Source organism: Caenorhabditis remanei, chromosome I, assembly GCF_010183535.1.
Source record: "Caenorhabditis remanei strain PX506 chromosome I, whole genome shotgun sequence".
In the NCBI taxonomy this organism is placed as follows: domain Eukaryota; kingdom Metazoa; phylum Nematoda; class Chromadorea; order Rhabditida; family Rhabditidae; genus Caenorhabditis; species Caenorhabditis remanei.
In genome coordinates, this window is record NC_071328.1 from 15,323,817 (window position 1) to 15,351,126 (window position 27,310).

The 27,310-nt window shown below is 38.9% G+C and overlaps 8 protein-coding genes across 8 annotated transcripts in view; 4 read left to right on the forward strand and 4 right to left on the reverse strand.

Moving 5' to 3' along the window:
• Positions 1 to 1,271: 1,271 nt before the first annotated feature.
• Positions 1,272 to 1,991, forward strand: GCK72_003288 (uncharacterized protein; the record flags this gene model as incomplete). The annotated part of the gene is made up of 1 exon (XM_003098649.2): positions 1,272 to 1,991. The coding sequence occupies one exon, from the start codon at positions 1,272 to 1,274 to the stop codon at positions 1,989 to 1,991; it is 720 nt and encodes a 239-aa protein (XP_003098697.2).
• Positions 1,364 to 5,128, reverse strand: GCK72_003289 (uncharacterized protein; the record flags this gene model as incomplete). The annotated part of the gene is made up of 2 exons (XM_053723949.1): positions 1,364 to 1,839; positions 4,960 to 5,128. The coding sequence occupies 2 exons, from the start codon at positions 5,126 to 5,128 to the stop codon at positions 1,364 to 1,366; spliced, it is 645 nt and encodes a 214-aa protein (XP_053592594.1).
• GCK72_003290 (uncharacterized protein) lies at positions 2,371 to 2,822 on the forward strand (the record flags this gene model as incomplete). Its single annotated transcript, XM_053723950.1, has 2 exons — positions 2,371 to 2,422; positions 2,635 to 2,822. The coding sequence occupies 2 exons, from the start codon at positions 2,371 to 2,373 to the stop codon at positions 2,820 to 2,822; spliced, it is 240 nt and encodes a 79-aa protein (XP_053592595.1).
• Positions 4,470 to 5,264, forward strand: GCK72_003291 (uncharacterized protein; the record flags this gene model as incomplete). Its single annotated transcript, XM_003098611.2, has 1 exon — positions 4,470 to 5,264. One exon carries the CDS (start codon positions 4,470 to 4,472, stop codon positions 5,262 to 5,264), a length of 795 nt encoding a protein of 264 aa, XP_003098659.2.
• Positions 5,265 to 6,135: 871 nt separating this feature from the next.
• On the reverse strand, positions 6,136 to 8,064 carry GCK72_003292 (uncharacterized protein; the record flags this gene model as incomplete). The annotated part of the gene is made up of 3 exons (XM_003098672.2): positions 6,136 to 6,752; positions 7,394 to 7,547; positions 7,927 to 8,064. 3 exons carry the CDS (start codon positions 8,062 to 8,064, stop codon positions 6,136 to 6,138), a joined length of 909 nt encoding a protein of 302 aa, XP_003098720.2.
• A 2,801-nt stretch (positions 8,065 to 10,865) lies between these two features.
• On the reverse strand, positions 10,866 to 11,660 carry GCK72_003293 (uncharacterized protein; the record flags this gene model as incomplete). The annotated part of the gene is made up of 1 exon (XM_003098596.2): positions 10,866 to 11,660. The coding sequence occupies one exon, from the start codon at positions 11,658 to 11,660 to the stop codon at positions 10,866 to 10,868; it is 795 nt and encodes a 264-aa protein (XP_003098644.2).
• Positions 11,661 to 16,063: 4,403 nt separating this feature from the next.
• On the reverse strand, positions 16,064 to 17,225 carry GCK72_003294 (uncharacterized protein; the record flags this gene model as incomplete). The annotated part of the gene is made up of 2 exons (XM_003098598.2): positions 16,064 to 16,333; positions 17,196 to 17,225. The coding sequence occupies 2 exons, from the start codon at positions 17,223 to 17,225 to the stop codon at positions 16,064 to 16,066; spliced, it is 300 nt and encodes a 99-aa protein (XP_003098646.2).
• A 135-nt stretch (positions 17,226 to 17,360) lies between these two features.
• GCK72_003295 (uncharacterized protein) overlaps positions 17,361 to 27,310 on the forward strand; it is a gene marked incomplete at both ends in the record, with an annotated part of 46,494 nt that continues 36,544 nt past the window's right edge. The window contains 8 exons of the mRNA XM_053723951.1: positions 17,361 to 17,370; positions 17,448 to 17,504; positions 18,491 to 18,810; positions 20,115 to 20,239; positions 20,918 to 21,033; positions 25,390 to 25,478; positions 25,796 to 25,987; positions 26,539 to 26,960. Coding sequence (XP_053592596.1) covers positions 17,361 to 17,370; positions 17,448 to 17,504; positions 18,491 to 18,810; positions 20,115 to 20,239; positions 20,918 to 21,033; positions 25,390 to 25,478; positions 25,796 to 25,987; positions 26,539 to 26,960 — 1,331 coding nt within the window. The remainder of the gene's footprint in view (positions 17,371 to 17,447; positions 17,505 to 18,490; positions 18,811 to 20,114; positions 20,240 to 20,917; positions 21,034 to 25,389; positions 25,479 to 25,795; positions 25,988 to 26,538; positions 26,961 to 27,310) is intronic.

Here is a 27,310-nt window from a genome sequence, read left to right on the forward strand (position 1 = left end):
AGAGAGTGAGAGAGCGCAGCATGCGAAATTAAAACGCACGGAGGTGTACCCCCATACTTCTCTACCATCATCTCATTGGGAAGACATCTGCTTACAGTGAGATTCCAAGTAGAGAGACAACCAGGTAGTGTCACTGGGAAAAGACATAGAATGTGCATGTACCAAGTGTGACTGGCTTCTTACTGTGAAAAATCAACAAACAGAACTTAAAGAACAGAAAAAAATGAAATACAATACTAACTAATCTAGAAAATTGATAATAACAGACGAAAAATGACATTAGGAGAAAATATCAAAGGGAATTGAGCGAAAACATGTGAAAAGTGCAAATATACAGTACCGTGCAGTGAGATATTCGATTTGGTGTTTTTTCAGTTGAAAATGGCAAACTTTGTGAGGGTGTTACGGTATCACTGATAGTCCCGCCAAGTTAATGTTTGATGGGTCATACAGATCAAAATCAGGGCTATATTTTTGTAGTTGACAACTTTTTTGTAGGGACACTCCGTAGCAAGTTACGCGCCGACAAAGTAATTTATCTCATAAATTGATCAATTTCGAGCTGTCTTCTTGAAATGACTATAACTCTCTAGGGAGCGTCCGTACAAAAAAGTTGTCAACTACAAAAATGGAGCTCTGTTTTCATTTAGTATGGTTTATGTATAATTTACTTTGTGGGACAATCACTGATACCATGACACCCTCTCAAAGTTGGACATTTTCAACTGAAAAAGGCAAAATATGATATCGTTTTGGCCGGTACTATATTTGCACTTCTCAAATGTATTGTCTCATTTCTCTTTGTTATTTTCACCTAATATTATATTTCTTTTGTTATTGTTTGTTGTAATAAGTCGTAAATCTGGTCGATGACAGTGAGCAATAGATTTCTTACAATACTATGTCAGTCACACTTGTCACATTCCATGTCATTTCCCAATCGCACTACCTGGTTTTATCCCTACTTGGAACATCACTGTCTTCCCAATGAGAAGATTGTTATAATGGGAGTCTTCCCAAACCAGGGACTTAGTTATTGATAGATCTTCCCATAGCTACAGACTCCGCCCACAAATACGCAGATATGCAAGAGTTAGCTCAATCTGTCCAGTTCCGTTCTCATAGTCTCATTTTAGTAATTTTGGGTCCTACCGGATGGTGACTCCTTCTTTCTCTCTCCCTTTTTTCGCTCACGCCCTCTGGGACCCCTCTACCCCTGACTTACTTTACTACTTTTCAGATATAACCTCACTGACCCAACGCTCAACAAGATGTCATTTTACATCGTAACCTCTGATTTCATCACCATCGTCAAACCATGCACTTTGCACTCTTTCCATCCTCTTACAGAGGATCTTTCCGTTCAATTTCTGTCAATTAAAGAAGAGAAAAGGGACATCAGTCTGGACTTCTTCATGGACGCCGACAAGTTCTCGTTGTTAGTGAACAAAAAACACAGAAGAGTGATCAACGAGGTGCTCTTCCCAGAACTTCCCGAAGAAGTTGAGGAAAACACCTGGAAATGCTTTGGGAGCAACGAGGATTGCAAAGAAGCAGATGATATCTTTCCACGGAAGACTGCCGAGAAACTTCCTCTACTTTCCAACAATCCACAGGACTCTGCTGCCAACTCACTTTCATCTCCTCCATTCTTCATCGACACTTCCATTCCCCCACCTTCCTTCCGTCTTCCGGTCTTCATCGACACATCCGTACCACCACCTTCGTTCCTCACACCACCGACATCCGGACCAGCCTCGCCATCGCTCACCGCTGAAAATCCGTCTTTTGCATTCAACATGGGTGTTGCCAATGCTCCGAAGCCAGGATTCAAAGTGGCTAAAAAGAAACTCTCGGATTCTGGAGAAGTCTTCGAGATGTACGTCGATACCAGCAAGCCGAAGAAAGTAAAGGTATTCTCTCCAGAAGAAATCAAGAAGCAAGAGAGTCTGGTTGATGAGTGGAAGCGAAAGATTCAGAATACCCTTTAAAAAATTTTGATTCGTGTTTTTCTTTTATTTTGTTATATTTACTTTTATTCATTTTATAATTTTTTTCAGTTTTTTTTTCAACTTTTTCAACTTTTCGAATTGCAATAATAAACCCATAATAATAACCCTATTTTTTGTATTTTTCTTATTATTTTTCATTTATTTTTAATTGATAATTGGTCTGCTATTTCAAAGTTGGCAACTTTTTTCTAGCCTCGCCCACTTTTGAGTTATGCATCTTTAAATTTTACATGGCAAAAGACTGCTGACAATCTTCAAAGTGCATATCTCAAAAGTGGGCGATCGTGTAAATTATTTTTGTAGTTGACAGTTTTTTGCGAGCTCCGCCCACTTTTGAGATATGCACCTTTAAAGATAAATGTTTCAACAAGATCCTCTTATTGCTCCTCCACCATCAATGCTGCCGGAAAGTAATAAAACTCTGACTTTCGAACGAAATTTGACACTGGCATAGTTTCAAAAGCAAACGTTAGCAAAATTCTGCCGCGAATTTTAAAAATAACTTTTATTGCGAATTTATCACATTTTTACAACTTTTTTTTTCATTTTTATAACTTTTTTTTCACAATAATAGCTTTGTCCCTCTTTTGTTTTTTTCCAGTTAAAAATAACGAACTTTGAGATGGTGTTACGGCACCAAATGCTGGAGTGAAAATCGCCAAGAAGAAACTGTCGGATAGTGAAGACACTTTCGAGATGTACGTCGATCATAGTCAACCAAAGAAGATCAGAATATTCTCGCCGGAGGAGGTTAAAAAGCAGGAAGTTCTCGTGAACGAATGGAAACGCAAGATTCAGGATTGTCTTTGAATAACTTTTGATCCGTTTTATCTATTTTTTAATACTTTTATTCATTTTCTCATTTTTTCTGTTTTTCCTTTTTTTTCAATTTTTTCTAAGTGCAATAATAAACCAATTAAAATAATAACCTTTTTTTGTATTTTTCTTATAATTTTTTTTCTTAAAAGGTATATCTCAAAAGTGGGCGGAGCTATCACAAGGTTGTCAACTAGAAAAATGGTGAGCTAGTTTTGATCTACACAACCCTAACAAATTTGTAATAGTGGGATCTTATCTGGGCCAGTGACGGGATCTCAAAATCTCTTTTTTGTTCATTTGTGCCGGAGGCGCACCAGATCTGCGGACCTTTCATTCGCACTAACTCGTTGTCTCCTTACTAGTTACCTTAATGCTGAAGTTAGTTAAGTGTCAGTGTCTAGGGTTCAATACCGGTTGTAATAAGTCGTAAATCAGGTCATATGAAAGTTAGCAATTGATTTCTTACTGTATTATGTCAGTCACACTTGTCACATTGTCACCCTTTCCCACTCACACTACCTGCTTGTCCCCCAACTTGGAACCTCGTTGTACGCAGATGTCTTTCCAATGAGAAGATGGTTATAATGGGAATCTTCCCATAGCTACAGACTCCGCCCACAAATGTTTGCGTCTTCGTGTTTCGGGTCAATCTGTCCAGTTCCGTTCTTATACTCTCATTATAGTCATTTTGCGTCCTACCGGATGGTGACTCTTTCTTTCTCTCTCTCTCTCCCTTCCCCCTCTTCCTCTAGGACTCCTCTAGTCCTGGCTTATTTTCAGTCTTTCCATTTAAGCCAAATTATGACGATCTGAAGTTTGAAGCTTTTCTGAACAAAGCAGTTTTTAGAACTCAAAAACCCCCATTTTCCACTAATTTACTACAACTGGAAGTTGATGGCCTAGAAAACCGAGTTTGGATTTCTAGGCCATCTTCAAAGCGTCATAGCTCGGCTCGAATTCGAATTTTACTCAGAAAATCATTACAAATTCGAGAATAGGTCCGCGGCCTAGCTTTCTTATCTTATTTTAAAATTCAAAAAATAATAATTTTTGAAAAAATGTATTTTTTCCGATTTTAGTCTAAAAACATCATTTTATAGCTAAAACTTGATTTTCGAGGTTTCTAAACTTTTTTTTTTGCAATTTTCAGCAAATTTTCTGTCAGAAATTCGTTTTTTTTTGGTTTTCTAGGCCACCAACTTCAAATTTTCATAACTTGGGTTATTTTAGCCTAATATATAGTTTTTCCTTTTGTTATTATCACATAATTTAATATTTTTCCGTTTTTTTTTTTCAAATTATGTTTGTTGGTTTCTTTTTTAGTCACACTTTGCACATTCCTGACCCTTTCTCACTCACACTTCCAAATGAGAAGATGGTTATGATGGGAATCTCCCCAAGTAGTTATTGATAGATCTTCCCATAGCTACAGACTCCGCCCACAAATACGCGCATCTTTGCGGTTTGGGTCAATCTGTCCATTTCCGTTCTCATACTCTCATTATAGTCATTTTGCGACCTACCGGATGGTGACTCTTTCTTTTTCTCTCTCTTTTTACTTTTACGCGCTCTGGGACTCCTATAACTTATTTTTCTGTCTTTTCAGATATAACCTCACTTACTCTAACGTTCAACGAGATGCCATCGTCTACCGTCACCTCCGGATTTGTCACCGTCATCAAACCATGCATGTGGCACTCCTTCCATCCTCTTGGAGAGGATCTCTCCGTTCAACTCCCTGCGGTTAATGAGGAGAAAAGAGAAATTGGACTGGACGTCTTCATGGATTCCGATAAATTCTCAATGATTGTGAACAAGAAGCATCGTATGATTTCCAACACCACACTTTTCCCATGGCTTCCAGAAGATGCCGAGGAAAGTGTCTGGAAATGTTTCGAGAATGACGAGGACTACAAGGAAGGAGATGCTGTTGCAGTCAAGCAGGAACCACAGTGCTCGAAGGAAAATGTCGATAAAGATGAGAAGAAGGGTACAGTAGTCAAGTTGACTATTTACACCCCGTCCTCTGTCTCCACAAAGCACTATCCGGTCCATCCATCGAAGACTGCCGGGAAACCTGCACAATGCTCCAAGGATCAACTGGAAGCTGCTGTCAACGCTCTTTCACCTGTTCCACTCCTCATCGACACATCCGTTCCACCACCATCCTTCCTCACTCCACCCACATCCGGACCAGCTTCCCCAACCACCACAGCAGAGAAGCCATCATTTGCCTTCAACGTCGGAGTCGTGAATGCTCCACAACCAGGAGTCAAGATTACCAAAAAGCACCTCATGGAAAATGACGACGCCTTTGAGATGATCGTGGATGAGAGCAGGCCGAAGAAGGTGAAAATCTTTTCACCAGAAGAGATCAAGAAGCAGGAGAGCCTGGTAGACGAATGGAAGCGAATGATTCAGAAATCCCTTTAAAAAGCTTCGGTTTATTTCGATTTTTGCTTTTTATTATTTCAATTTATTAATTTTTTGTTTTAATTTTTTTCAATTTTTTAAATACTTTTTCTGTTTTTTCAGTTTTCTTAATTGTGATAATAAACTAATAACAATAATAGTCTTTTCTATTTTTTCACAAAAGCATACTTGAAACAATATGGCTCCTAGAAGAATCACATTCCGGATGGTAAGTTATAGACAGTACCGTGTTGTGAATTTAGGATAAATTGCCTTAAAACATTCATTTTTCAATTTATTGAAACAAGGGCTACATTTTTGTAGTTGACAACTTTTTTCTATCCCCGCCCATTTTTGAGATAGGCGCCTTTAAATGTTGCACGGCAAGAGCGCGCATGTATGTTAGCTGCATAACTGCTAACTATCTTTAAAGGCGCGTATCTCGAAAGTGGGCGGAGCTAGCAAAAAAGTTGTCAACTACAAAAATGAAAGTTTTAATCGATCTACAATTTTGTAGTTAAAAGTTTCTTGTTTGCTCCGCCCACTTTTGAGATATGCACTTTCAAAGCTAGCAGTAAATGCAACAATTTCGCGCCGCAGGCACTCCAGCCGATTTCAGCGCCGCAGGCACCCCAGACGATTCTAGCGCCGCAGGCACCCCAGCCGATTCTAGCGCCGCAGGCACCCCAGCCGATTCTAGCGCCGCAGGCACCCCAGACGATTCTAGCGCCGCAGGCACCCCAGACGATTCTAGCGCCGCAGGCATCCTAGACAGTTATAGATAACCATTCTAGTGCTCATAAATGTAAATAAAATGTATGTAAATGTGAGTAAAAAGGGTTTATTTGCAAGAAAATTTACAGACATTCCAAATTTTTCATTCCGCAACAATCTACAATCGTCTAGCAGCACGTCTTCTATATCCGCTCTGCTCGGCCTGTGGTTGCTCGACCTCTCCGTATCCGACAGTTCTTGGTGGGCATGGACAGTAGGCGGCGTCAGTGCCAGGTGCTCCTTCGATTCCATTCTCTCCAGCGACACCATCTGGTCCGGCCTCTCCATCTTTTCCAGGTGCTCCTGCGATACCCTCGGATCCAGCATGTCCTGGAGCTCCATCCTCTCCTGGTGCTCCGTCTTGTCCTGGTGCTCCAGCTGGTCCTTCTGGTCCTTGTGGTCCTGGCGCGCCTGCACCGCGTTGTCCGTTCTTTCCAGCTGGTCCTGGTGCTCCTGCTTCTCCGTCTTGTCCTGCGGCTCCGGCGTCTCCTTGGGCTCCTGGTGCTCCTGGAGCTCCGTCATTTCCACGAGAGCCGTCTTGTCCTGGTTGTCCGTCTGGTCCGGCTGGTCCGGCCTCACCGTCTGGTCCCTGTGGTCCTGGAGCACCGGCTGGACACTTGATGCATTCGTGTTGTGCGTATGGGTCGATTGGCGATGGGATACCGTCGTGTCCGTTGCCTCCGGCTTGTCCTGGTGCTCCGTCGTCTCCTGGCTGTCCTGGCTCTCCTGGTGGTCCTGAAAGAAAATTATGACGTTAAAACTCTTAGTTTTGAAATTTCCAAAGTTTTGATACCCATATCGAAAGGTTTTGAAAATTATCGGAATTTCAAGATTCTACAATATTCCTGGAGCCTTCTAGACGCAAATTTTTTCAAAATTTTATCAATAACCTTCTTAGTTTTGAAATTTCCAAAATTTTGATACCCATATTGCTTATATTCTGACACTTTCAATATTCTGAAAATTCAGAAGACGTCAAAATTCAGAATCACCCATCTAACCAAATCCTATCAATATGGGTATCAAAATTTTGGAAATTTAAAGACAAACAACTTTAACGATCTCATTCTTCTTAGTTCTTAAGTTTTTCACAGTTTTCAAGGTTTTGGACGAAAAATCGTTGGTTTGCAATCTAGAAAAAAAATTGACGTCAAAGTTGTTCAGCGTAAAATTTCCAAAGTTTTGATACCCATATTGCCACACTTCCAGAATTTCAGATTCAGAAGACGTCAATCTTCTGAAATTCTAAATCCCACCAAAACCTCTCAATATGGGTATCAAAACTTTGGAAATTTCACGTTGAAGAATTCTAACGACATAATTTTTCCTGATTTTTAATTTCTCACCGGATTTTTCCATTCATTCTAATTTCTTACCGGCTGGTCCAGCTGGGCAGTTGCTTGGCTGTGGTCCGCAGTTGCATGATCCGCCGGCCTGTCTTTTTCCACGTCTGAACAAGTCCTCCAAATTGTTTCCTGGCGCGTTTTGTTGGACGGTGATCATCTTGTTCCAGGCGTCATCGGCGAGGAGCTGAAAAATGGAAAATTTTGATGCCTCAGAATTGAAATTTAGAGAAAATAACGTCGTTAACGTTGTTCTACGCAAAATTTCCAAAATTTTGATACCCATATTGATAGGATTTGGTGAGATGGGGGATTTTGAATTCTGACGTCTTCTGAATTTTCAGAATTTTTAAACTATGGCAATATGGGTATCAAAACTTTGGAAATTTTGAAACTAAAAAGATTAACGATGAGGTTTTTGAAAATTTTACGTCTAGAAGGCTTCAGATGACTTCAGAATCTTGAAATTTCGATTTTCTCAAATTTTCAAAACCTATCGATATGGGTATCAAAACTTCGGGAATTTCAAAATTAAGAAATTTAACGATGTGTTAATTGATAATTACCTTAAACTCATGCATATCATCCATAACATCAAAATACAAGGAGTTGATGTCATTGAAGAGTACACCAGCGACGACCAACGATCCTAGAATGACGATGCCAGAAATGGCGGAGAGGGTTCCAGCCAAGAAGCGAGACATTTTTAGAAATCTCTTTGAAATCTGAAGACGTCAAAGACAATTCTGAAGTTTTCAGACGGCGTCAGGGGGATTTTATACCCCGGTGGAAAAGGGGGGAGGTACCACAAGGACGAATTGAACTTGATTGTCGGAAGAGATAACCGATTAAATTATAGAAGGTGACATACAGGTGAGAAGAGAAGAAGCCTGCCCGCCTCCTCTTGTTTAAGCTTATCGCGATTGAAAATCGGCAAATTGTTACACTGACAAATAAGAAGTTTCTGAGAAATTTGAATATTCGGGTGTGAGGGTGTTGAAAAGCTGAAAATAAAACAAGAAAACTAGTTATCTGCAAAAAACTTTTTAAAACCCCCAAAGAATACCCGTGGTTATGAGTTACGGTATAATGGAAGATGTTAATCTTTATGGTGCATATGTAAACGGAGAAAGGACTTTGCCTGGTCCTTCCGTTTAACTACAGAAAACAATGGTTTAACAGTGCACTGCTTTATTAAGGAAGGCGGAGAGAGCTCCAGATGGGCTGGCTCCCTCCATCCTTCTATGCGATGGAACTGAATAGAAGATGTAATTCTAGTGAGGCGTGGCACCGCGTGCCTTTTCCTCCCTCGTCCCTCTCACTCATGTGAGCCCCCGCGTTATGCGCGTGCCACAAGAGTGACGGAGACTCGGGCGATAGAATAAGAAAGGGACCAACGACCAAGAGGCCGAAGACCCTTTCACACATATCACAAAAGTGGGCGGGGCTAGAAAAACAATTTCAATTACAAAAATGTAGCCCTGGTTTTGATCTACAAGATAAAATAAATCAAAAGCAGAAAAATTCAAAAATTCGAAAAATTGACCCCAACCGGGATCGAACTTTGGAACCCATTTTCATAGTGGTGCATCTTGACCAAGACCTTCTCTGTCAAACTTTTTTGTTAAAAATGTGGTTCCCGACATGGAAAATTGAGTTTTGAGTAGTTTTTATCGTGAGAAATAAATATTTTCGGTTATTTTGATATAAAAATCACATTTTGGAGTTAAAAATGAAAATTGTTCAATTTTTGCGAACTTTCAACTTTAAAAGTGCATATCTCAAAAGTGGGCGGAGCTATAAAAAATTTCTCAATTACAAAACTAAAAGTCCAGGTTTGATCTACATTTTGATATAAATATCATGATATCCTGATTTTGTATGACCTCCTGGTAGTCTTGACAAAGTTTTTTTTTGGATTTTTACAAAAATGTTCCACAATTTGGATTATTTTTATCAAAATTTTCAATATTCCAACGTTTCAAAGTTAATATAATTCTGTAGATCAAATCCAGACCTCCATTTTCGAAGTTGACAATTTCCCGGAAGCTCCACCCACTTCTGAGATAATAGCTTTTAAAGTGGGAAATTTGCTAAACTAGTCATTTTGAGCGTCAAAATGTGATTTTTACGTCTCGTTAACCGGAAAATTCCATTTTCGACGTTAAAAACTACTGAAGACAAAATTTTCAATGTCGGAAACCACATTTTTAGCACAATCAGAGTTTGGCCGAGTAGTCGTTGGTCAATGTGCACCACTATGCGAATGGGTACCAGGGTTCGATCCCGCTAGGGGTCAATTTTTTGAATTTTTTGATTTTTTTGTTTTTGATTTACTATATCTTGTAGATCAAATCTAGTGCTCCATTTTTATAGTTGATAACTTTTCGGTAGCCCCGCCCACTTTTGAGATTGAGATACCCTCCTTTAAAGACAATGGCGTAACATTCTAAAATTATGTTAAAAATTAAATTTTTGATAAAATCTCCGTAGTTTTTTTCCATTCTTATTCTTCCTCACATGCTTACAATTGACAGTCATTTTACGGTCTTACACACCTTTTTCCGTCATCCGCCGTGTGTGTATATAGCGTAATAAATCCAGTTCTCCTCCCCCTTTCTCTTATCTCTGCCGAAAGATCTCAAACGATTAAAGGGCATGCATAGTGGAAAAAAAGGTGGACAAGGGGGGGATTGAGAAATAAAAAAATAGTGGAGAGGGATATGGTTGTTGATCAAATTATCACTTTCTTCTTCTTCTTCTTCATGTTGTGATAAGCCTGTCTTAAAAACCAGCTGATTCTATTATTTTAACACTGTGTTTTGTGATTGATCAAGAACTTCCCATCTATATAAAAAATAGGGGCAAGAATATAATTAAGAAAAAAATAAATATTTAAATTGTTGAAAATAAATTTGTAAAATAGCGAGAAATACGCAAAAAAGTTATTTTGAAAAATCGCTGCAGGAATCTGGCGCGCCTCCAGCGCAAAAGTGTTCTGGCATGCCTGTAGCACTAGAATGCTCATCTATAACAGTTATGGGTGCCTACGACGCTTGAATCGTCTGGGGCGCCCTCGGCGCAAAATTAGTTGATGGAGAGGGAGGAGAGGATCTTGTTGATACAGCTATCTTTAAAAGCGCATATTCTAAAAGTGGGCGGAGCTAACAAAAAAGTGTTAATTACAAAATTATATATCAAACCTAGCTCTACGTTTTTGTAGTTGACAACTTTTTGATAGCACCGCCCACTTTTGGGATATGCGCCTTTAAATATGCCTGCGGCGCTAAAGTCTGGCGCGCCTCCGGCAAAATTATTGAAGACAAAAAAGATGATACACACCGGTCTTCACCGTTGACTCCTCCCCTTCTGAAACAAAAATTATAGGAAAAATACAAGAAGTAAGGTTATTATTATTACTGGTTTATCATTAAAGTTAGGAAAATTGAAAAAAACGAAAAAAATGAAAAAACAAAAAAATTGATAGCAAAAAAAACAAAACATTTTAAAGGGACTCCTGAATCTTGCGCTTCCACTCATCAACTAGACTCGACTGCTTCTTGATTTCTTCTGGTGAGAAGACTTTGATCTTCTTCGGCTTGCTCTCATCAACGTACATCTCGAAGGCGTCTTCATTTTCCAGTAGGTGTTTCTTGGCGACTTGTACTCCTGCAGTTGGAGCATTGACGACTCCAACGTTGAAGGCGAATGACGGTTTTTCGGCAGTGAGTGATGGCGAGGCGGGTCCGGACGTTGGTGGTGTGAGGAAGGAGGGTGGTGGAATTGAGGTGTCAATAGTAAGTGGGAGGGACGAAGATGCATTGGCAGAAGGTTCCAATTGATCCTTGGGGAGTGGAGCAGGTATCCTGGCAGTCTTCGATGGGTGGATCGGATAGTTCCGAATAGAGATTGAGGAAGGAGTGATGAGTTTCAACGTCACCATTTGATTCTTCTTCTCATCTTTATCGGAAATATCCTTCTTGATGAGTCGAGCAGGTGTCTCCGATGTCTTCGGCGGAACCACTTCATCGTTGTTTCCAAAACACTTCCAGAAGTTTTCCTCATCATCTTCTGATAGCCATGGGAGCAGCACGTTGTTGACAACGCTACGGTGTTTCTTGTTGACGATCATTGAGAACCTATCGGCATCCATGAAGACGTCAAGAGAAATAGCTCGTTTTTCGTCTTTAGCAAAGTTGACGGGAGCGGAACGGGGGTTCGGATGGAAGGAATGGAAGGAGCAAATGGATGGTGGGCAGAGGGCAACGGAGGTGACGGATTGGGCGGATGGAACAACCATATTGATGACGAAGGAGTAGGAGTTAAGTTCTAAAAATGGAGAAGTAAGTCAGGGGTAGAAGGGTTCTAGAGGGCGAGGAAAACGAGGAGAGAAAAAAGGAGTCACCATCCGGTAGGATGCAAAATGACTATAATGAGAGTATAAGAACGGATCAGGACAGATTGACCCAAACCGCGAATATCTGCGTATTTGTGGGCGGAGTCTGTACCTATGGGAAGATTCCCATAAAAACCATCTTCACATTGGGAAAAAGTGAGGTTCCAAGTTGGGGAGATAAGAGATAGTGTGAGTGAAAAAGGACCTGACAGGGTACTGTAAGAAATCCATTGCTCACTGTCATCTGACCTGATTTACGACTTATAACAAAAGATATCGACCTCGGTAAGACTTTAGGCTAAGTAAGGTTCCCCGTTGGGAGACAAACAGCTAGTGCGAGTGCCAAGTGTGACTGGCATGTTACTGTAACCTAATTTTTGCTATCAAAACGATGACACAGTGTCAGATTTGGTTCAAAAGTCACAAATCTTATATTTTCCGGTAGATCTAACTCAGATCTTCATTTTTGTAGTTAACGGTTTTTCTGTAGCTCCGCCCACTTTTGAGATATGCGCCTTTAAATAATGCTGCGGGGCTAGAATACGTGTTCTGGCATGCCTGTGGCCCTAGAATGCTAATCTATAACAGTTTTAGGTGCCTGCGGCGCTAGAATTGTTATTAAAATCGTCTGGGGCGCCTTCGGCGCAAAAACGGTTGGTGGGGAGAAAGGAGAAGTTCTTGTATAAACAGCTATCTTTAAAGACGTATATCTAAAATGGGGGCAGAGCAAACAAAAAACAAGCAATTAAAAAATTGTTGACCTAATCCAGATCTTGATTATTAAAGTTGAAAGTTTTTCTTTAGCTCCGCCCACTTTTGAAATAAGCACCTTTCAAGATAGCGCGTGCGCTCTCCACGTCTCCCAAAGCTACCAACTTTGAAGGCGCATATCTTAAAAGTGGGCGGAGCTATCTTAAAGTTGTCAATTGAAAAAATGGAGAGCATGTCTTGATCTATATAACAGTATAAAATTTGAGCAAATTGACTCAGCCCAAAAAAAGGGGCAGGTAGGCTTTCAAAGTTGGAGAATTTTTGGTCAGTGTAATTTGTCATTGTGACTATACAACAAAGTAAATATCGTATGAAAAACTTAAAGCTAACACAATTTTTCAAAATTTGTATCAAAACCCCCATTGAAATCTAATCCTAGCGTTTTTCTCCTACTCCACCTACTTTCTGATCCCGGATTCGGCATTTCCCATACTTTTAATTGTTGATTTCGTCCCTAAATCTTATGAATACTCAATAAGACCCGTCGATCGATCGATCAAAATCAATTCTCAGACAGGTGTGACCTGGCAATTAATAATAACATAGGAGAAAATGTCTACCAGTGTTCTTTTCTACCGCTGAGGTCATCACCTGTCACTTATCTCCATGAGAAATCAATACGAGTCAGACAATTAGGAGAGGTACATCCAATTCTCATACAGCTGGTTCTCCCAGTCTTCCTGTTTCATTTTTACCTGTTGGTGAGTTGTCTTTTTCTATCTAATGTAGCCTTAGAAATGAAGTTACTGTATTTCAAGAGAAAAACCATCAGAAGCACCCAGAAACTTACGGTTCTTAAATTAGGTCTAACTCTTTCAAATGATCATCTTCTTCTTATTACGAAAATCAAAAAACTCCTTTTTTTTACTCTCACAATGTTCTGGCGTTGAGATAACCTTCTTTGGAGACTGTGAGACCGTGAATGTATAAAAATTGTTGCAGATTACCATTCTAGCAAGGGTAACAGTAGCCATTCTGGTTCTAATATTAAGTTTTATAGATTTCAAATTGACAAAAATTGACAAGTTATTACATGTGCCTTAAAAAAACTTATTTGCGACTTTTTTCAACTTTTTTTAAAAAAGGTTGAAGTTTCAAAACGGTGCTATAGTATTATATTTAGTTGAACCATCAAAATTTTTATACACACTTTTCATGTAAATCAAATTAAACGCTACATTCTTGCAGTTGACAACTTTTTGATAGCCCAGCCCACTTTTGAGATTTGCGCCTTTAAAGATAGACACACTGACCAAAAATGGTCAGTATATAAGTATTGGTTCTAGTTTTACAGCCTGTCAGGGCTTACGTTTTAATTTTAAGCATTTTGAATTTAGATTAACAACTTTCTGATAGCCCCGCCCACTTCCGAGTTATGCGCCTTTAAAGTTGGAAATTTGCAAAAATTGAAGGAAAACTGTCATTTCTTACGCCAAAATGTGATTTTTGCATAACAATAACCGGAAATATCTTTTTCTGACGTCGAAAACTATTCAAAACCTCATTTTTCGTGCTGGAAACCACATTTTTAGCAAAAATCAAGTTTGGACAAAAAGGCTTTGGTCAAGGTGGAACACTATGAGAATGGGTACCAGGGTTCGATCCCGCCTGAGGTCAATTTTTTGTATTTCCCTTATTTTTTCTTTTTAATTAATTTTATCTTGTAGATCAGAACTTGGGAAGCATTTTTGTAGTTGACAACTTTCTGATAGCTCCGCCCACGTTTTAGATATGCGTCTTTAGGCAAGATCTAGGCTTCAACTATACAGTAAATTTGAATTTAGAGCGTTCGGACAGATTAGGAAACAGTGCAATCATCCCACCATCTCCAATTTGTTATTTTTTGTAAATACCACCGGACAACAACTTTTTTCCCCATTCTCCTCTCGATTCTATGTTCCCCCATTTCGATTTTATCACCCTCTTCATCCCCCCCCCCCCCCCCCCCCCCCCCCCCCCCCCCCCCCCCCCCCATCCGATTTCTCTCTTCCGTACAACCGACTGGCACACACATAGTATTTGAAAGAGGAGGGGGGGACGGGATCTGCTGGTGGCTGGGCTAGAGGGGGGGATTCATTCGCATTGTAACAAGAAGAGTTGACTGATGGCAGCTGACGATGAGCCGTGTCGACGCGGGATCCCGCGAGCTCCATCACATTCACCTACTCCTCTTTTTCTTTTCTTCCCGCCATTAGAGAGAGCGGAGGGCAGAGAACAACATTATGATTTTGTGTGCTGCTTCTTGTCAATTTGCAACCCTTCTCAAATTATATTAGCACTTTGTCATTCTCTAGTTTCAGAATTATGATTTTCTCCCATTTTTCAAGCGAAATCCCCAATTTTTTGGTCCAAAAATAAACATTTTTGATCTAAAATCTTTTTGGAAGCAGTCGAGGAGTAAAAATCGTGATTCTAGAGTAATTTTTATCTAAAATCATAATTTTTGACGTTTTCCAAGCGAAATCCCCAATTTTTGTGGTTAAGGGTTAAAAAAGGGGTTTCAGAGTCTTTTTGGCATAAAAATTGGTATTTTTATCTCAATTTTCACGTGATAACCTTATTTTTTCGCTATAAAAACGTCAGAAGACAGATTTTTGTGATGGTTTAACATTTTTACGCCTAAAACTGATTTTTGAAACGCTCCTGAGCTTAAAATTGTGATTTTCTGATATTTTTCGGGTGAAAATACACATTTTTTCACCTGACAGCTATAATAACTGTATGGAAGCAGTTAAGGAGTAATATGTGTGATTCCAGAGTGATTTTTATCTCAGAATCATAATTGTTTGTCGATTTTTGAGGGAAGTCCCCAATTTTTTTGATTCAGAACATGTTTCATGCTAAAACATTGATTTGAAACGACTTTAAGGGTTTTTTTCAATTTTTTACGGGAAAACCTTTTGCTATAAAGACCAGCACTAAAAATAGTCAATTTTTAATTTTTAAACACCGTCAAACCAACAATTTCCTTTCTTAATTGTATATTTTTCACGAAAATCTGTCTTCTGACTTCTCTGCGTCTCTCCCCATGTCTCTCCTCTCTTACCGCTCGACTATCTTCTTTAAAGGCGCATATCTCGAAAGTGGGCGGAGCTATCAAAAAACTGTCAACTGAAAAAATGTAGCCATAGTTTTGAACTACAAGACTACATAAATTAAAAACAGAAAACTCAAAAATTAAAATAAAATTGACCACAAGCGCAATCGAACCCTGGTACCCATTATCATAGTTGTCCACCTTGACCAAGACCTTCTTGGCCTAGTTTTTGCTAAAAATGTGGTTTACGACATGGAAAATTAAGTTTTGAATCGTTTTTTTCACGTCAGAAATAAAATTTTCCGATTAATTTGATGTAAAAATCACATTTTGGCATTAGAAATGACTAATTTAGGCAATTTGCAACTTTAAAGGCGCATATCTCAAAAGTGGGCGGAGCTAGTAAAAAGTTGTCAATTGAAAAAATGTAGTCCTGGTTTTGATCTACAAGATTGTACATTTATTTTTAATGAAAATTCTTCATTCCTCTGCCTCCGCCTCAATACATAGTAATATCAAAAGCGTATTCCGAGTTCACTTCCCGCATCTCCCCGTTTCCCTTCTCATTCTTCTCCAACAAAAACTGCGATGAGCTCTTCATCAACTCGTTGAGTATCGATTGATCCGTTGGTTGCTCAAAATCCGATAAATGATCCATCCAATCCGATAGAATACTCCCATTCGAGTCATCGTTCACACATCGTGTGTAGATTTGGCTCGATTCGGTGTCACTTGATTTTTGGTTTTGATCGGTTGAGGAGGGTGAAGTCTGAAACAAATAAAATTGTAAGAAATGAATAGATCAAACCTAGGGCTACATTTTTGTAGTTGACATTTTTTTGATAGCTCCGCCCACTGTTGAGATATGCGCCTTTAAAGATGCCTGCGGCGCTAGAGTCCATAATCTGGCGCGCCTCCGGCGCAAAACTGTTTTGGTATGCCTGCGGCGCTAGAATGTTAATTTATAAGTGTTTGGGGGTGAATGCGGCGCTAGAATCGTTATTTAAAATCGTCGGGGTCGCCTTCGGTGCAAAAATGTGGTGAGGATCTTGTTGAAAAAGCTATTTTTAAAGACGCATATCTCAAAAGTGGGCGGAGCCAGAGGAAAACTGTCAATTACAAAGTTGTAGATCAAAACTAGGGCTATATTTTTGTAGTTAACGGTTTTTTTTTACTCCGCCCACTTTCGAGATATCCGTCTTTACAGATTGAAATTCCAAAATTAGTCATTTTTAACGTAAAAATGTGATTTTTACATCAAAATAACCGGAAAATTCCATTTCTGGAGTTAAAAATTATTCAAAATCAGATTTTTCATGTCGGAAACCCCATTTCAGCAAAAGCCATTTTGGCCGAGTAGTTGTTGGTCAAGGTGCACCACTATGAGAATGGGTACCAGGGTTCGATCCCGCTTGGGGTCAATTTTTTGAATCTTGCGTTTTTTTTTGTTTTTGGTTTATTTAATCTTGTAGATCAAAACGAGGGCAACATTTTTGTAGTTAAACATTTTTCTATAGCCCCGCCCACTTTTGAGTTATGCGCCTTTAAAGACAAACGAGAGAGTGAGGAGACGCAGAGAAGCTAGACTATCTAACTTCTCTGCGTCTCTCTCTCTCCACCTTTCTACTTACTGCTTGATTATCTCTTTCAGATAGTTCCATATTTGTCGTTGACGGTTTTTGAGAAATAACTTTTTTTCCGAAATTTTTTTTTCTGAAATTTTCACGTAAAAATTTTTATTCTTTAAATCACGTCAAAATTTTGAAATTTAATTAATTAATTTTTTTTGTTTCCAGATGCCAATTGGTGTATAGAATAGCTGAAATCTACCGAAAACGAACGACCAAATCGAACCTAAAAACACCAAAATATGTTATTCTCAGGCGCCTCGACTGCAAAACCGAAGAAGGACGAGAAGAAGGATAAGAAGAGTGATCGGGGTGAGAAAATAGGCGGTTTTTGGGTTAAAAATATAAAAAGAGACTAAAAAAGACAAAAAAATCAAAAATTTTGATTGAGAACAGTCGAATATCCGTTGAAAATCGCAAAAATTTAAAAAAAAAACTCGAAAAAACTTTTTTTAAGTTGATGGCCTAGAAAACCCAAAAACTGAAAAAGTTAGGCCACGGACCTATTTTTGATTCTAGAACACCTGAGATGTCTGAAATAGTTTTCAGAATTCAAAAATACTTGATTTGAGCCAAGTTATAACGTTTTGAAGTTGATGGCCTAGAAACCCAAATTTGGGTTTCTAGGCCACTGAATTTAAAGCGTCATAACTTGCCTTAAACTCGTTGGTTCTGAGTTTAAAAAAATGCATTTCACTGAAAAAATCCTCAGAATTCAAATATAGGTCCATGGCCTAACTTTTCCAGTTTTTGGATTTCTAGGCCACCAACTTCAAACCGTCATAACTTGGTTCAATTTGGGTTTCTTTGATTCACGTGCATTTTTGATTTTAGACCACCCGATTGTCTGAAACAGTTTTCAGAATTCAAAAATAACGATTTTAAGCGAAGTTATGACGATTTGAAGTTGGTGGCCTAGAAACTCAAATTTTGAAAAAGTTAGGCCACGGAGCCATTTTTGAATTTTGACGATTTGCTGAACAAAATGCAGTTTTCAAAACTTAAAAATACCCATTTCAAGCCAAGATATCACGATTTGAAGTTGGTGGCCTAGAAAACCAAAATTGGGAAAGTTGGGCCACGGATCTATTTTTCGATTTCTGAGGTTTTTGTGAGTGAAATGCAGTTTTCAAAATTCAAAAAAACCCGAATCGAGGCAAGTAATGACGCTTTGAAGTTGATGGCCTAGAATCCCCAGCTTTTTATTTACTAGGATACCAAATTTAGGTTCATTTAAAAGCTCTGGACCAGCTGAATCCAAAAATCTCATTAAAAATTCAAATTTCCCGCAATTCCAGAAGAAAAATACGAACTACAAGAGCAAGTGTTCATCCGATGGGCGAACCACCTGCTCGGCACCGACCGTCTCACGGATTACAAAAGTCTTCAAGATGGATCCAACGCGATCTTCGTCTATCAAGCAATCATCGGTCAAACGATGGCCGTCCTTGGGAATCCTTCAGACGACTGGCCGAATATTCTACAGTATGTCGGCGACTCGAAGACGAATCCACAGGAAGTGATGGACGGAAATCAGAAGGCGGTGTTGTCGGCGTGGTGGCAATTGGTACAATTCTTCTGGAAGAATCATGCACCTCTACAGTTGAGAGAGGAGAAGGTACGGGTGTTTTCTATATCTATGTGCTAGAGTCTAGCGCAAGAATCGGCTGTGGCGCCTGCGGCGCTAGAATTGGCTGGGGTGTCTTTGGCGCAAGAATCGGCTGGGGTGCCTCCGGCGTTAGAATCAGCTGGGGTGCCTCTAGCGCAAGAATCGGCTGGGGTGCCTGCGGCGCTAAAATCCAGGGTTGGGAAATTCCGGGCCGGGCCGGGCCGGGCCGGCCCGACTGAGAAATTTTTCTCGGCCCGCCTCGGCCCGGCCCGTTCGGCCCGGTCGGCCCGGCTCCTGTAGAAATTTGAAATTTTTTGAAAAATTTTTGAGTTTTTTTTTGCAAAAAGTCGAATTTTCGACTATGTTTTGGAATATCGATAAAAAACTGAAGTGTACGAGAATTTCGGAGCATTTCGATCATTTTTTAATGAAAATTTCGAAAAAATATGTGAAAAAATTGAGCACATTTTTTGAATCCGGGCCGGGCCGGCAAAAAATTTCTGTCAGCCCGGCCCGGCCCGGCCGGGCCAGCCCGGAATTTCCCAACCCTGCTAAAATCGTTAAATAAATTCGCTGGGGCGCCTTCGGCGCAAAAATGATTTGTGGGGAGGAGAAGATCTTAGTGAAACAGCAATCTTTGATGGCGCATATCTGAAAAGTGGGCGGAGCTAACTAAAAAGTGTCTATTGCATAGTTGTAGATAAAATCTAGGGGTTCATTTTTTCAATTTTCAATTTTTTTGATAGATCCGCCCACTTTTGAGATATGCGCTTTTATAATCAGGCACCTGAAAACTCGCCCACTCATCTTTAAACGCGCATATCTCAAAAGTGGAGGAGCTAGAAGACAATGTTCAATTACAAAAATGTAGTTCTGGTTTTGATCTACATAGAAATATAAAAACTGCCCAAATTGGGCTCACCGGGGTCAACTTCCAAAATTGAAGAATTTTTCCTTTACTCAAAATTTTTTTTCCCAAAAAAAATTTCTAACATTTAAGAGCCCCGTCACGGCTACTCCTGTTGTCCGAGCATTTCATATTGTACACATTTTTGTAGATCAAGTAAAGACCTTCATTTTTGTAGTTGATACTTTTTTGATAGCTCCGCCCACTTTTGAGATATGCGTTTTCTAAGATAGCTATTTCAACAAGATCCTCTCCCCCTCGCCAACAACCATTTTTGCGCCGAAGGCGCCCCACACGATTCTAGCGCCGCAGGCACGCCTGACAGTTATAGAACAGCGTTCTAGCGCTGGAGGCGCGCCAGACAGTCAAAATAGAAAAAAAAGTTAAAGTTTTGCCCCTATTCCAGCTATCCGAGGCAATCAAACAATGGTGCATCGAAGTGATGAGTTCATATGAAGAGATTGATGTCTACGATTTCACGTCTTCCTTCAGAGATGGTCACGCCTTCAATTATCTGATTCATTCTTATGAGTGAGTTTTGGAAAAATTTGAAAAAAATTATGCGACTCTAAAGTTTAAAATTCTCTAAATTTGTCATTTTTAACGCCAAGATGTGATTTTTACATCAAAATGACCGGAAACATTTATTTCTGAGGTTAAAAACTATTTGAAACTTAATTTTCCATGTTGAAAATCATATTTCTAGCAAAACTTTAGCCAAGAAGACCGCTGGTCAAAATGCACCACTTTGAGAATGGGTACCAGGGTTCGATCCCGCTTGGGGTCAATTTTGTGAATTTTTGAATTTTTCTGTTTTTAATTCGTTTTATCTTGTGAATCAAGAATAGGGATCTATTTTTGTAGTTGAAAATTTTTTGCTAGCTCCGCCCACTTTTGAGATATGCGCCTTTAAAGATTGCCGCACCTTGACTAATAAATGTCTGCCTTTAAAAGCGTGTATCTCAAAAGTGGGAGGACCTAGAAAAAAGTGGTCAACTAAAAAAATGTGTAAAATTTTAAGTAGGTCATTTTTGTAGTTGACAACTTTTTAATAGCTCCTCCCATTTTTTAGATATGCGCCTTTAAATATACCGAATTTTCCATAACGTCTTTAATCTCTGGTTACTGTACTTTTGGTATATTTGGGTCGATTTGAAAGCTAAAAACAATTTTTTTTCATTTTTAAGATCCAAATTATAAATTTTCCAGCAAAAAACTGATAAACCTCTCAAAAACCGCCGAAATGAGTGCAATCGACCGTATCGAGAACGCGTTTGGAGTGGCAGAGAAGACGTGGAACGTGCCAAGACTATTGAGTCCGAAAGGTGGGATTTCTCTATCATCTCTGTGTTTCCTCACTTTATTTAGTTATGATCTACCACAAGATATCGTGGTAGATCATAACTAGAGAGTGAGAGACGTAGACACATTGCGTAATAAATGAATGACCTGTACAACACATATCCCCCCCCCCCCCACCACTCTTTCTACTTCCCCCCCCCCTCTCTATCTCATCACACTCTGACTGTCTGTGTCTCTCTGATTCGTATGATCTCTAACATGTCTCACTGTCTGCGTCTATCATTTTTGGTCTCTCTCAGGTATGTAGTTAGTTAGTCTCTTGGTTAGGAAGAACAAATCAGTTTCTTCAGTACTATATCTTTCTCTTTTTCCTTTTTTGTGTTCCTCTTTTTACTTATTTCTTTAAAAAATATTTATTTTATACATAATTATAAAATCTGTAATTAGGAGTACTTAATTGAGCAATTAATGAGGTTTGAGATCAGTCACAAAAAATGGTGAAGTTTGAGATACCGTCACAGCTTTCTTCGCTGTACCACTACTTCTATTTCAGTTTTATTGTGTAGATCAAACCTAGCTCTCTATTTTTGTAGTTGAACAATTTTTAGTAGCTCCGCCCACTTTTGAGATATGCGCCTTTAAAGATTGCAGCTTAAGTTTGGCGGTTGCTTTTAAAGGCACACGCATATCTCAAAAGTGGGCGGAGCTAGAAAAAAGTTGTCAGCTGGAAAAATGAAGAACTAGATTTGATCTACACAAGGAATGTAAAATTTTTAATATGTGGGCTAAATATAATATTGTAGCAGCGTTTTGAAAAAGCCAATTTTTCGAAAAAAAAATTCGAAAAAACGTTTTTATTTTAGGTTTTTGATTTGAAAATTTTAACTTTTTTGTTGTTTTTTTTTTGTTTTAAAAGCGCATACTTTAATTTTACCTTATCGAAATTTGAAAAAAAAAATTTTGAGCCAAAAAAACTACTGTAACCCTTGCTAAGAAAATCTTGAAAAAAAAACACTAAGAGACAGTCAAAATTTTGGTATAATTCAGGCTAATTAAGTAATCAATTACTTACTCGAAGAATTCCGCTGAAGATCCAAAAATCCAAAAAAAAAGTTCCTTGAAAAAATTTCAAATAATTTTTTTTCCAAATTTTTTACCTCAATTTTCAAATCGAAAATTTTCAATTTTCCCGCATTTTCAGTAAAAAACAAATAAGATTTTTGAAATCAGTATGTCTGAAAGTACCTTTAAACTAGTTTTACGCAAAATCCATCGAGTGACTCAAATCCATCCGTGTACTCCTCGAGGACAAGACAAAATGTTAGGAATTTTTTTCCTCAATTTTCAAATCGAAATTTCTTTATTTTTTCCGTATTTTTTGGATAAAAACATGATGATTTTTGAATTCAGCATGTCTGAAAGTACCTCTACACTAGTTTTAAGAAGAATCTAAAGAGTGATCCGTGTACTCCTCGAGGACAAGACGAAAATTTTCGAATTTTCGGATTTTTTGGGTTTTTTTTTTCGATTTTTTCAAATTTTTTGGGCAATAAGTAGTTGTGGCTGTTAACTGGTGAGTTCACCCCCTTCTCTTTAAAGTGATCCGTGTACTCCTCGAGGACAAGAATAAAAATTTTCGAATTTTTGGATTTTTTGGATTTTCAGTCAATTTTCACCGCATTTTTTGGTTTTTTTTTGCAAATTTTTTTGGGATGTGATTAGTAAATAGTTGGGGCTGCCTAACCGATGTGTTCACCCCTTTCTCCTATGTCCCCCCCCCCCCCTCCTCTAATCTCTACTGTCAATAAACGAGACACCACCTCCATAAAGTGTGCGAAATACCTTTTCTTTCTCTTTTCTTGGTTTTTCTATGTCTCTCTATCTCTATCTTTCTCTATCTTTTTCAATATCATTATCTTTTTCTTCTCCAAAGATTTATCAGGAGAGAAAATGAAGAAAATGAAAAAAGAGGGGTCATGAATACGAGAGAGAACCGGATATGGATAAATTGATTTCCGCTTTTTATTATCTTTTTCTCATTTTGCAACACCTTTGCAACATTTCTTCTTTTACGGAAGTTAATGACGCAATTATGACGTTGTTAATTATTAATTACTTTGTAGATCCCTAAGAAACCCCATGGAGAAACTTTGAGATCCCGTCACTCTGTATCAGATAAGATTCTGAATAAGATATTACAAATTCTATACGGGTGTGTAGATCAAACCGCGCTTTATATTTTTGCAATTGACAGTTTTTGGATAGCTCCGCCCACTCTTGAGATATGCGCCTTTAAAGTTGAAAGTTGCCTAAATTAGTCATTTCTAACGCCAAAATGTGAGTTTTACATCAAAATAAATGGAAAATTCCATTTTTGACGTTAAAAATTACTCAAAACCTGATTTTCCATGTCAAAAACCACATTTTTAGCAAATACCAAATTTGTCTACGAAGGTCTCGCTCAAGATGCACTACTATGAGAATGAGTACCAGGGTTCGATCCCGCTTGGGGTCAAACTTTTTGAATTTTTGATTTTTTCTGTTTTTAGTTTATTTCATCTTGTAGATCAAATCCAGTGCTCCATTTTTGTAGTTGACGGTTTTTCTCTTGCTCCGCCCACTTTCGAGATATGCGTCTTAAAGTCAAACATCTGGAATAAAATGAGCTGATTTTTAGGTTTTAGTCGGAAAACATATTTTTAGACAATTTTTAATGTAAAAAATTGAGTTTAAAACATGCATTATGGTTGAAATTACTCTTTTCAATTATTTGAGCTCGAAAAATCCTCCGAAAAATCCAATTTTCTGAATTTTTCTGCTCAAAATTCAACATTTTCATCATTCATCGTTTTCTAAGCCCGTCAATTGCACGCCAATAAGAAATCATATTAAAAATGTGGTCTTCGACAAGGAAACTTAGGTTTTGAGTAGTTTTTAACGTCAGAAATAGAATTTGCCGGTTATTCTGATGGAAACATCACACTTTGGCTTGAAAAATGACTAATTTAAGCAACTTCCATCTTCAAAGGTGCATATCTCAAAAGTGGGTGGAGGTAAAAAAAGTTGTCAACTACAAAAATGTGTAAAATTTTACGTAGATCATTTTTGTACTTGACAGTTTTTTATTAGCTCCGTCCACTTTTGAGATATACATTTTTTTGTAAAAGAATAAAAACTGTCATTTTAACGCCAAAATGTGATTTCTTACATTTTTACATCAAAATAACCGGAAAATTCGGTTTCTGACGTTAAAAACTATTCAAAACCAAAATTTTGGCTATTTTCAAGAAAATTGGCCAATTGGCTCAGTGGGATTTTCGACTGAACATGTCCCGCGTGACTACCGGGGTTCGAGATCATCCGGTGGCAAACCTTTTTTGTTTTTTTGAAAATGAGTTTTTAAGCTTCTAATAGCCAAAAAATGTTTAAAAAATGAGTTTTCTAACTTTTTGATTTGCGCCGGAGGCGCGCCAGTAACTTATATCCTACTGTAGGCGCTAGTTACAGAACCCCTAGATCTACAACCCAAATCTTCCCAAAAAATGCTACCTAGATATTATAAATTTTGTGTAAAAACATAAAAATCTTATTTTTTGTAATAATACTTTTTAATATAATATAATATAATCAAAAGCGTCCCCCTCTCACACTTTACACTTTTTCCGAAAGGAAAACGGTTTTTGCCTTCTCCTCCTCCTCCTTCCTCCCCAAGACAGGTGTCATCTCGCGAAATTTATTGGATTTCCGTACGCGCGCGTATCGGATTTTTATGACATGAGGAGGGGGTAATTGTATAAATGTAATTATGCATTTATGACCCCCCTCCTCCTCCACCATCATTCGTCATTTTATCTATCTCTCTCACCATTTCTATTCCTATTTTCTTGTTGAATCTGAGATACCAAGGACGTTTCAAAACCGCGGACATTTAGCAACCAGAGATACCAAACGTGAAAAAAATCAGCACATTTTTTGTTTAATTTTACGTTGATCGCGCCTCAGCGATTTTTTTTTGTTATTGGTTTCGAAACGTCTCGGTTTTGAAACGCCTGATTTTGAAGTGTCAAGGTTGTCAAATGTCTCGGTTGCCAGATGGCTGGTTGCCAAATGTCCTGATTTGAAAATGTCGTGTTATCGAAACTCCGGGACCTTTCGAAAGCAAGAAATTTCAAAACCGGGACGTTTCGGCACCAAATGTTTTTAAAAAACTGACATTTTCTGTTCAAGCGCCTCATTTTTCAGTTTTTTGTCCATCTTCGGTTTCGAAACGTCCCATTCCGTCCATTTTTTTGCCTTTTTTAAAACATTTCCAATCAATTTTTCCCTCTCAATACCCCCAGAAATAATAAAAAACCCAAAAATCGGAAACGGATTTTCAGATCTCCACAGTGAACACCTCGACTCGCACTCGGTGCTATGCTATTTGATGAATTTGTACTTGGCAATGATATCGACGAGCAAAATTGAGGTGAGTGCCCGTAAATTTATATAGGGAGCTTCGTAAATCGACACAAGCTTACTAGAATTCCGTAAATCGACACTAGAGCCCGTAAATCTACACTGGGATCCCGTATATCGACATCTACGGCTCCGTAAATCTACACAAGAGCTCCCCCGTAAAAGCGCCGCAAACACCCCAGCCGATTTTAGCGCCGCAGGCACCCCAGCCATTTCTAGCGCCAAAGGCACCCCAGCCGATTCTAGCGCCGCAGGCACCCCAGACGATTCTAGCGCCGAAGGCACCCCAGCCGATTCCACTCGACACTACCAATTTTTCTTATTCAGAACGAACTCGAAGCTCAACAAATCCAACAACAAAAAGCGGCGGCCGCCCTTCTTGCCGCTCACAAAATGCATTCTCAACCGTCAACGTCTTCATCGTCAGCTCTCCAGATTCCACCACAAACCCCGCCCATTTCTACAGCACAACAAGCAATGTTGGATCGAGGAAAGAGTTTCGAGCAGCAGTCGGTGGAGGTAAGTCTGACATTTTGATTTTAGGGTTGTTTTGTAGATTAAAACGCGCTTCATATTTTTGTAGTTGAGAGTTTTCAGATAGCTCCGCCCACTTTTGAGATATGCGCCTTTAAAGAGGCAGAGGAAAGCTAGAAAACTCAATTTCTCACATTTTTCGACTTTTAGATGCTGAAAAACTCATTTTCAAAAAAACAAAAACAATTTGCCACCGGGTGGGCTCGAACCCTGGTACTTCAGGGTGGACATGTTCAGTCGAAAATCCCACTGAGCTATTTGGCCACTTTTTTGAAAATAGCTAGAAAATGGGTTTTAAGTGGTTTTTAGTGATTTTGATTAGTTTTTAAAGTTATTATCATTAATTTTGACCAGTTTACGCTTGTTTTTATACGTTTTTTTAGAGCCTACACCTTTCAGAAAAGTTACTTGTCTTTAAAGGCGCATATCTCAAAAGTGGGCGGAGCTAGCAAAAAATTTTCAACTTTAAAAATGTAGCCTATGATTTGATCTACACAGCTATTTAGGTTTCATAAAAATTAAAACAATTTTTTCAGAGCGAAGTCCGTTCGCGCAAGTCATCCTCCTCCTCTCAAAAGTCTGGAAAATCGAAAAAAATGCGTCGCGAGGAGCAACTCGCCGAGTTCAAATCATGCATCGAGCAGGTGCTCACATGGCTCCTGGAAGCCGAAGACGAACTAGTCACCCTCACTCAAATGCCACGTGTCCAATTAGCCTCAGTCCGCTCGCAGTTTTCAGATTTCGAATCTTTTATGTCGAGTCTGACGGATAGTCAGGATACTGTAGGCCGGGTGTTGCTCAGAGGACAAATGTTGAGTAACAAATCGGAAAATGAGGAGGAAAAAGAGGCGATCGCCGCAAAACTTCATCTGGTGAATACGCGATGGGAGGCGTTGAGAGAGCAGGCGATGCAGGAGCAAGCAGTGCTTCAACAACAGATTCATTTGCTCCAGCAGGGGTAGGTGTCACTTTTGAGAAATTTCCAAAAACAGAAGAAACAGTTATTTTTACTTCAAAATAACTGGAAAATTCCATTTCTGACTATTCAAACTATTCAAAACCCAATTTTCCATGTTGTAAACCACTATTTTAGCAAGAATTAAGCATGTTGGAGCCCGACATGCTTAATAATTCGTAACAGTGCCAGTTCTTGGTAGTGTTATTTGATTTTTATATAATTTTGTAGATCATGACCAGGGCTACATTTTTGTAGTTGACAACTTTTTTCTAGCTCCACCCACTTCTGAGATAAGCGCCTTTAAAGTTAGAAATTCGCAAAATTGATGAAGACTATCCTTTCATACGCCG